The sequence below is a fragment of the Centrocercus urophasianus genome, unplaced genomic scaffold (assembly GCF_019232065.1).
Source record: "Centrocercus urophasianus isolate 14NV4802_14NV808 unplaced genomic scaffold, USGS_Curo_1.0 seq_66, whole genome shotgun sequence".
Lineage (NCBI taxonomy): Eukaryota > Metazoa > Chordata > Aves > Galliformes > Phasianidae > Centrocercus > Centrocercus urophasianus.
The window spans coordinates 10,983-20,856 of record NW_024885266.1 but is presented as its reverse complement, the minus strand read 5'-3'; the positions used below and the strand labels follow the sequence as shown (position 1 = coordinate 20,856).

General features: G+C 49.7%; 1 protein-coding gene across 1 annotated transcript; it reads right to left on the bottom strand.

Annotated features, from left to right (window-relative positions):
* Positions 1-7,447: 7,447 nt before the first annotated feature.
* Positions 7,448-8,925, bottom strand: LOC122170309 (actin-like protein 9). The gene is made up of 2 exons (XM_042837043.1): positions 7,957-8,925; positions 7,448-7,750 (listed from the first exon to the last, which is right to left on the bottom strand). The coding sequence occupies exons 1-2, from the start codon at positions 8,923-8,925 to the stop codon at positions 7,448-7,450; spliced, it is 1,272 nt and encodes a 423-aa protein (XP_042692977.1).
* Between the last annotated feature and the right edge of the window lie 949 nt (positions 8,926-9,874).

The window sequence follows — 9,874 nt, the reverse complement described above, 5'->3', positions numbered from 1 at the left end:
AAAGACCTCTCAGATCCCCAAGCCCGACCCCAGCCCATCCCACCGTGCCCTCTGACCATGTTCCTCAGTGCCACATCTCCACGGTTCTCAAACACCTCCAGGGATGGTGACCCCACCACTTCCCTGACAGTCAGTGCCAATGCATCACCACTCCTGAGAATAAGTTTTTCCTAATATCCAACCTGAACCTCTCCTGGTGCAACTTAAAGCCATTACCTCTCATCCTATCACTGCAGGGAAGGTGCAAAGAAAGCAGCCAACCTCTTTTCACTTGGAACACAGAGTTCCTTTCTGAACATCATGAAGCACTTCTGTGCAGGTTCCAAAGCAATGGGTTGCCCAGGGAGGCTATTGGGTCTCCTTTGGACACAACCTGGACACAATCCTGTGCACTTTGCTCTGGGTGTCCCTGCTGGAGCAGGTGATGGATTAGATGGAGCCAGAAGTCTCTGTCAACCCCAACCATCTGTGATCTTGTAATGTTAAACACACGCAGTGGGATCTGGATTACTGAGGTGTATCAGCACAGTGTGCCTAATAAAAATCTGTTTCCAGAAGTGGTGTCAAGTGTATTGGCCAGACATTTGGGGAGCTGCCCCCTCTGGGAACAACTACCAGGACAGATATCCCCAGAGGAAAGTCCTGCACAGAAGGAGCACAGGTAGCTGTGATGAAGGGCAAGAATGAACCAGGTTGCAGGGCACATACCTTTACAATACCCCAACCCTTTTCCTTCTGTCCTTAGCTGCATCTCACAGCAGAGCCCACAGCTCTCCACTCAGAGTCCTGTAACTGATGCACAGTCAATCTGCTGTTGGCAGGGCTGGCTCAGCAGCAGCCCAGTGTGCTCTTTGTGCTCTGGTCAGTGTGAGGAGCTCAGGTCTTCTCACCTTCAGCCGCTGAGGTCAGAGCCCCGAGGTCGGCTGCACAGCAGTGGACACAGTGCTACTGTGCCTTCTGGCATGGAGGGAAACCAGAGCGCTGCAAATGCTCTTCAGGTGCGAAACTTGACACAGTGATACTTGCAGATTAAAAGAAACCACAAGTGTGTTGATTTCCTGTACTATCCCCCCATCCTCTCTTCCCCTGAGAACAGCCCACAGCAAGAAAGTGGCTTTGGCATTACTTGGCTAGAGGAATCATCTCCCCCTGCTCCTGCATGGCTCCAAGCACCCCACACCCATCTCCTCTCAACCACTTCCCACTGTTGCTTGCAGCCACTTCTCCACTGCTTCTTGTCTTCGGGATTTGCTTCTTCTCCCCTCTGGGGCTGCAGGAGGAGAGAACATTCCCACTCCCTCCATTTCCCATTTGCTGCCTTGTCCCGCTGCTACCCAAAGAGATCCAGCCCTCTCCATCGTTTATCCCATCCCCAAAGCACATTTGACAATGCCCTCAAAGAATAGCCATTATTGTACTAATTGTTTCAGATAATGAAAACTGCAGGGCTTGCCTGGAATGGAACTGGTCTATTCTGCTTCTACTCCAACATAAAAATTAATTCATTAACCAGCCTTTGATACAAGGTAATTTCACGTCGTTTTCAAGCTGGATAAACACAGAGATGAGATTTACAAAAGAAAGCAGCACTATATGTGCCTGAAGAGGAGGCAAGGGAAATATTTCAGGTTTTCTGGACTTTGGGTGCATAGGAAGGAGGCAGAGCACCCATCCACTGCCTCCGGCTCCATGCACCAGGGTTCAACTGGTTCAGTTCCACAACAGCAAATTTGGAGCTGACTCAAACTCTCTAAATTACAAAGGTTCGGAAATCAGAGCTGGAGATTGCAGAGAGGCTTTATGGCTAAAACTGGGTGTGGGTCCCAATTTTAAAATCGGGTTTGGGCAGCAAAGGAAAAGAAATAGTAAGTTTCTGCAGGGTCTGTTACAAGTATTGTCCACCTGCCATAAGAGATCACAGCCCCACAGTCTTGCCATACCTCTTCAAAAATCTATTCTGGCTTTTTTTGGGGGAGGCATAGGTGCTGTCGCCATGCATTTCAGGCAACATTTTTCACACCTTTGCAGTGGTAGATGGAGTGATGATTACAGAGCCTTCCCTTAAGAGTATGAGTTAATGATGACCTTTAGCTTAGGACAAAAAACTGAATCATTACTAAGGTAGGAAAAGTTAGCAATGACTTCTGGAAACAAACCCAGCATTCAGAATTCATCACTGTCTGGCACATTGTGTAGCTCTGAGTGTGCCTGTATGGGCAACACCTTTTTGAAAATACATTTTTAATTTAATCTTGGTCGTATTTCCGTTATTATAAAAGAATCAGAAAGGAAAATTTGATAACATACAAAACTATCAGTGTTAGCCATCTGCAGAAGGAGCTGCTCCCTGCTCTGCATCATGACCCCTGCCATGGGCAGCTCAGACTCAAATGCCAACTCCATCTCCCATCCCCATTCCCAACCCCGAACCCGATCCCAACCCCAACTCCATCCAAGAGTATTCTTCTGACTTAATTCCATGTTAGTCCCAGGGAGTCATTTCTAAATAAGAGAACAAGTCCTTATATGAGAAAGAAAAAAACGGAGGTGTTGCTGGCAGGCAATTCCACCATCCGTAATGCCAGGTCATGTTGGCAGTATTGGTGGCAGTAGCTTCAGTTGCAGCTGATCTGCAATCCTGAGGATTGCAGAGGGTTCAGTGCCTTTGTAACTGCTGGTCAGGGGAAGCTCAGAGCTTGGGGGCTGTTTGCAGGGTGAGGATGCTTGAGAATGGTGGTGTTTGGATCCCATATCACTCCAGTGCCTTCCTAGGGATGCTCTCACAATTGTGGTGAGTTTCTGGTTCTGGACACTGGGTTTAGAGCTGGGTTTTATTGTTTCCTGTTCAAAGGGATTGTGTGGCAATAGATTTCAGTGACCACAGTGCTTCTGTTCCTTATTTCTCGCTGGTCTTATCAGCCACACAAAATCTGCTTCTGAAGTGAGCTGTGGGCTGTCCTCTGAGCTGCCTGGATTGCATCTCTATTTTTTTTCCTGCTGAAGAGCCTACCCCAGGTAGGAGTTGTCCTTATGCTCATTTCTAGCTGTTCTCACCAACAGCAGAGCTGACTCTGAAAGCAGGTCAGAAATAAGGCAGTGCTGGGATTTAGCTCCGTTTTTATGCAAAACGCTTGAAGAGCCGCTGTGCAACTTCCCAGTGCCAACAAATGTCCTTGTTTGTGCGCAATTGTGCTCAGATGAAGTGATAATTAAAGAGGCATCCTGTGTGTGCAGGGAATCTGTGTTTACTCTGCTCCCTCCCAGCTCCTATCTTTCTCTTATCAGCACCGCAGTCTTTCAAATGCGTGATCAAATACGCAGGAAAAGAAGAAAATAGAGAAAAAGAAAGTACAACCCATACATTGCCCCGTGAATACAGTGTAATATACGCAACAGAAGAAGTGTGAACACACTAAGCTATTCATCTTTAGGCTGCCTTTCTGATACCAGTTCTTCTGAAGACCACAACCTTTCATTTCTCGCACATAGCTTTACTCATACCTGATAAGTGTGCTAAAACATCAGAGGGGACTGGGGAGGTTTGACAACTCCGCAACCTCAAAGAAACAAACTACTCAAACAGTAACACTCTAGGATGAATAAAGCTTGACTGACTCTATTTTTATTTATTTTAGTCTTAGCAGTTCTGCTGTGGAAAGGCTGGGTGTGGATAAATGAGCAACTAGCACAAACCTGTGCCCGAATTCAAGCTTCATCCCAAATCCTCCTGATTTGTGTCCCAGGACTGCATTTCCCAGCACCACTGCTTTCCTCCAGCTCTGCTGCCCAGAGCCACAGCAGTTCTGTTTTCTCTATTCCTGCTGCATTCTACCAAAAAAGCTTTGCTCAGTGATAACTGCATCTATTAGCTTGGGCTAAAGTGTGAGCAAACTCTCACAGAACTCCTTGAAATGCCTTTTTTTTTTTTTTTTTTGGAGGGGAGGGTAAAATCCCCCAAATCTCCCCCAGTGCTCAGATCTGTGTTAAGCTAAACCTGGAAGCTGTCCACATCTTGTTCACACCATCGCCACATCTGGCACACATCTGGAAAGGTTACTGCTGTGCAGGGGTCAACCTGCAAGAGCTGCTTTGGTCCTACAGCTCTCAGCTTTTTGGATGTCTGGCCATAAAGTTTTGCTGCTGCGCTGCCTTTTGCACCCATGGTGAGAGGGGGGTGCTACCCAGGCAGAGAGGGAGCCCTGTGAAGTTCAACACTTGCGTTTGGTTTTCACATCTACAAACCCAAAATGTTTGGTGGTGACTCACAAAGCATGGAAGTGGTTACACTGGCTGCTGGTCACTCCTATGGAAGGGATCAGAAGATACCATCGAGGTGGAAAAGCTCTTATTGATCCCATTCTATTTCCTACACCAAACAGTGCTGATTCAGCAAACTAGATGTGGTTTCTTGGTCACCCTGAGCTGGATTTGGAGGGAAAATGTTAGTGCTTTGTCCTTTTAAGGAGTATGAAATGCAGATACGCTAAGTTGTAAGGTTTAAGTCATTTAGGTCTGTAGTAACCTTATTTATTCAGCTCTTAAAGAAGTGAGGAATAGGGAGCATTATTGCTAGGGCAGCTCCAGGGTCCCATGGGTGGAGGCAATGCTGGAAGTGTGGGCTGTCCCAGTCCCCTTCGCCCCTGCCCTCCCTTGGGAAGTGCTGGTGGGTCCCAGAGCTCCCTCTGTGCCTCAGCAAAGCACCGCACAGCTCAGCCCGCTGAGCACACTCTGACCTCCAAACACCAGGCAGTGCACATGAAGGATGAAGATATGATTTAGGGGATGTTAGAGCCAGCTGCAGCATGAGCACCGGTGAGCCTGAGATGCTTTGGGCTATGTGAGGACACCTCATCACCTCCAGTATTTGGGAAAATCCTTCCCGGGCACGAGGCAGCCCTGTGTGTGACTCACAGGGAGGTTTTGCTGCTGGGGAATGTTCCCACCACCAAAGCATTGCAATGCGTCAGCAAGCAATGGCCAGGGCTCTGCTGGGGCAGAGGGAACACAGAGTGAAAGGGAACAGAGAGCAAAGGCTGTGTGTAAAGGTTAATATTTGCTCCGGGCAGAGATGAGCAAATGTCTGTGCTCTTAAATAGCAGTTGCTGACAAGGTTGTCTGGCAGCTATTTGGTTTGTTTTTCTTTCTAAAAGACCAATAATTTCCCTTTTTTTTCCACTTTACTCGTTCACACAGTTAAAACAGGGAGTCTGATGAACATCCTTTTGAGATCTTGGGTTGTCACCACCTTCCCAGTGCGGTAGCATTAGTTCACACCTCCCACGCTCAGTGCCTTTCTTTAATACAGTAGAAAAACCTGGGCACTGCATCAGAAGGAAGATTAAGGCAGAAAAATACTTTCCACTAATTTACCACAACATTTTGACTAACCTCAAAATCTTACCATTGTACCTTACCATCTCACCTCTCTGAGATGCATGGTTGGGGGGGGCTTCACGCTCTGCTGAAGGTGTGTGGGGATCTGTGGGGCTCATTCACTGCATATTCACTTTAGGTCACTAAATGGGTGACCAAGGGCTGCTGGCACCATCGAGATACTATGCTATGCATGTGCCATGGTTGCCCAAGGAGGTGGATGCCCACATCCCTGGATGCATTCAAGGCCAGACTCTGGCTCTGAGCAGCCTGGTTTGGTGCTTCGTGACCCTGCCTGTGGCAGGGGTGTTGAAAGTAGATGATCATTATGGACCTTTTCAACCCAGGCCATTCTATGATTCACTCTGAGGGCTGTGCTCAATGTCAGAGTCAGAATTAGAGTGCTGTTCCTCTTTTAAGCCTTTAGCAGAAAAATGTTACAGGCAGAAAGTCAAGAATTTGGCATTTAACTGATGCTGGGGTGCTCTGTGTTTCTCCTTTCAGCTCACAGGGGACAAATCTGCAGCGCACACATGGGAGTGGAGTTTGCAGCTGCACAGGGCTAACAATGCACACACACTGCCTGAGGGCTCAGCCCCATCCTGAAGCCCATCCCTGCTGGGGCAGGAGTGCTGCTATCAGCTCAGAGGAGCTGCTCACTCCTCCCAGGCACCTGGCATCTGTGGCCTGGGTTTCTAGTGAGATAAGAACTTGTTTTCTCCGGAAAGTTTCAGGGGAAATGAAGTAGTTAGTTTGAGTCAACACGAGAGCCAAATATTCTTTGCTTGTCAGAAAGCCGTGGGAAAGTGCCCTGCAAGATCCTGTGTCCTCAGTGTGTGCCTGCAGCATCCCTGAGCCATCCTCACTGTGTCCCTGCAGCATCTCTCCTGCGTCCTTGCAGCATTCCTCCTGCAGCATCCCACACCCCTCCCACAGCTTGATGCAGACTTCAAGCAGCCCCAAAGAGCCACGGGGTAACAATGAGTTCAGACTGGGTTTGTCCCATGGCCTGGGGCAATAGGAAACTACCACTAGCTTAAAAACTGGCACCAAATCCTGTGTCAGCTTCCAAAGACCTGGGGAGTTTCATGCAATCTAGTTAAATTTAGCATGATTTCTCTCAGGCGCTGCCTAGGGAAGGATTGGTGCTGAACTTGTTAGTATTTGTAATCTTTTCTGTGGCTTCTGATCCTCACTGCAGCATTGGTTTCCACATCTGGGGACAAAGTCATGAGGAAAGGAGCAGCCCCTTAGGCACGGTGGGGGAGCAGGGAGAAGGGGGGCTGCTCCTGGCTCCCAGCTTGTGGTGATGGAGTGGGAGCTGCAGCTGTTACTTGGAACCCTCAGCCCTATAAAACCAGGCAAGGGGACAAATTTCACCCAAAGAGAGAGTAAGGGTGGGAGCTAGCATTTCTTCTCTGTGTCTTCCCATTCCCCTCTGCCCCCAACAGTCCAATTGCAGGCCATGTGATCCAGGTAGGAAAAATCATTGGGGTGGTTTAGGAGGGAGCCACTGTGGGTTTTGGCTTTGGTTTCTGCTCTATTGGGCAGCTCTGAGCACGAGTGCATTTGGGTGGGTTGGTTGGTTCGTTTAATTTTGTATTATATAAGTGCTAATGGCTTTTCATGTCCCCAAGTGACAGCAAAGGCTGCAAATGTGTGTGAGGGAAACAGCTGGCTTCTGCTTGGTGCCAAGGCTGTGGCTGCAGAGCTCTTGTGCAAATCACAGCACGGAGCTCTGATAGCAGAGGAACCCGATCTGCTGTGGGACCCCAATGGGTAGCATGAGGTGCACGGCTACGACATGGGGATGGCAGGCAGTGAGCAGGGATGGGAGAATAAGGGGTTCTGGGAAGGGTTTGATGCCTTCCCATGGGGCTGCTGCTTGTGCTGTGGTGTGTGTGCTGAGCAGCACCTGCAGCTGATCTGTGCTTTTACCCTAACAGCCCTCAGCTGGGACCATGTGGGGCTGGAAGGTGACTGTAATCAGGTGGTACAAAATTATTTATTATTGCTTGGTCTGTAGCTGTGATAAAACTGCACCAATGTTTCTTGCTGGCTTTGGGGTGTCATTTCAGAAGTATTTCTGGTGGACGATGTGTGGCCCTACATCATAGTACTCATCACGGCGGATCCAACATGACTGGAAGTTGCAGAGTGAGGCGAGGATGGATCCCCCTGTCCACGCTGCATGTCGCCGCAGCTCTGAGCCCCCCACCTTCATAGTAGTGCTGAATGGCAGGTGACCCAGGAGCTCATTGCACAGCCTCTTCTGTAGCCCTTTGAAGAGCGAGGAGCCCCCGCACAGGACAATATTGGCACACATAGTGGGTGTGATTTCCTCTGGGAGCTGCGCAACGCTCTTCTGCACTGTCTCCTGGATCATAAAATCATAAAGGTTGGAAAAGACCTCTAAAATCCAACCACCCACCTATCACTAATATTGCCCACTAAACCATGACCCTAAATGCTACATCTACCCTTTTCTTAAACACCTCAATGGAAGGTGACCCCACCACCCTTCTGGGCTGACAGTGCCAATGTCTGAGTGCTCCTTTTGAGAAGTTCTTCCTAATACCCAACCTGGATGCTCACGAAGGAATCTCCCCAGCTGGATGGAGGGTTGAAGAGCACCTCTGGGCACTGGAAGCGCTCCTTGCTGAGGGTAAGCGTCATCCCATTGGGCAGGGAAATATCCATGGTGTGGGAGCTGGGTGGGAGGAGACACTCCCTTTGGAAGTCATCAGCAATGTAGCAGCATGCATGCTTGATGCCCTCCACCATGTGGGTCATCCCCTCGCTGAGCACTTGCCCCATGTCCTCCAGAAGAGTTGAAAGATACCATGTAAGGCACCGTCCTGCCACGTCTGTCTGATTGGAGTTGCATGCCATGCTCCTGCCCTCCAGCACCGGCACGACACGGGTGGCCTCGTGGCCCATATCCAGCACCAGAGCACTGATCTTGCCATGTGCATAAGCAGAGAGGACCGACTGAGGGGCAACAAAGAGACCCGGAGTGCCCAGCACCTCGAAAGCCACCTCTGCCATGTTCTCCCGGCTGCTGGTGGGGCTGAACAGTGGCTCTGTGAGGAGCAGTGCGTGGTCCTCAGGGTTCACCCGGAGCTCATGTTCAAGGAGGTACTTCCATAGGCTTTCAGCTGCCTCCCAGTTAATGATGAAGCCATTGTGCATAACCTCTGTGGTTTTAGTGTCAGGGTACAGCAATGCCTCCTCTCCAATAACCACCCTAGCCCTGGCTTCTTCTGAGCTCATACGGTGGCCCACCAGGGTGCTGACCTCAGCGCTGGGGGAGTGGTATCCAGAAAACCCTGCTCTGCAGCTCCTTGTGCCCATATCAATCACAATTGGACCCATACTCGGGCCCTCGCTGCTGGAGCAGTTGACAGTACTGGAGGAGAAGCTGCTGACAGAGTCTAGCTCCAGCTGATCTGGGTGGCACTGATGGAGTATAAAGATTGAGGAATAGTTCTCTGTCTGTAGAGAGTCCCCATCTTGGGAAGGCCCCATCCCACCTTCCTGTGGCCTCTCCATCTCAGAAAATTGCCTAGGAAACAGAGCTGGGCAGTAAATTTCCCTGAGTGGGCTTGGGCAGAATCTGCCAAACTGTGACATGCTGGAGGGTACTGTGACATCATCCAGGCTGAGCTGTGGCAGCAGGGGAGAATACCACGCATGGCATCTGAAGGTACTGGCTACTTTCTGGCAGGAGTGTGGGGACAAAATGAGGATGATGCCCATCACCAGCTCACACCGGTATGTGTGTTTTGGGGAGGGGTTGTGGTCTGCTCTAGAGCTTGCTCTGCTGTTTCTTTAGTGCTGCTTGGCCAGAAACCAGTGTCTGGGGGCATCCCTCGTGGTACAGTGTGACCAGAGCAGCAGCTTTGTGGTTACACACGCAGAAGGAAAACTGCTCCATGAGTCTTTGTGCTTATACATACCCAAGGAAAGCAGCCCTGTGCTTCCTGCTGGGCTCAGCACTCACAGAAGGCCCACAGTGGAGCTGCACTGTGGGCATGAGAGCTGATGAAAAGTTGCATTGCATCAATGCTCCTCCTCATGCTGATGTATTGAGCAAACTGTAGTGTGAGAAAGCTGCAATGTGAGAATGGTTTCCTCATTTTCTTTCTCTTGTTGCCCCCTAAAGCTAGTGGGTTTTGCTGGATAGGAACAGGTGGGCCTTGCAAAGCAAAGAGGAACCAGATCCAGCAGTGGCTTGGAGGGAAGTGTGAGTTTGTTTCTTGAGGGAAGGTTGGAGCAACACCATTCAGTGCTGGTGGTGCTGATGTTTCTCATTTTGTCTGCACCAAGCTCATGGAATCTCATGGAGCAGGGTGGGGGAAAAGGATGATGAGGGACAATTAGCAGTGAAGCAATGAAGGGGATGAGCAAGAAAGATAAAGCCAACCTAGAGTCAGATGCTGCCTGTGTGCAGGGCAGGTGGTCTGGATATGGCGGTGGCTTGGGGAAACTGAGTTCTTGT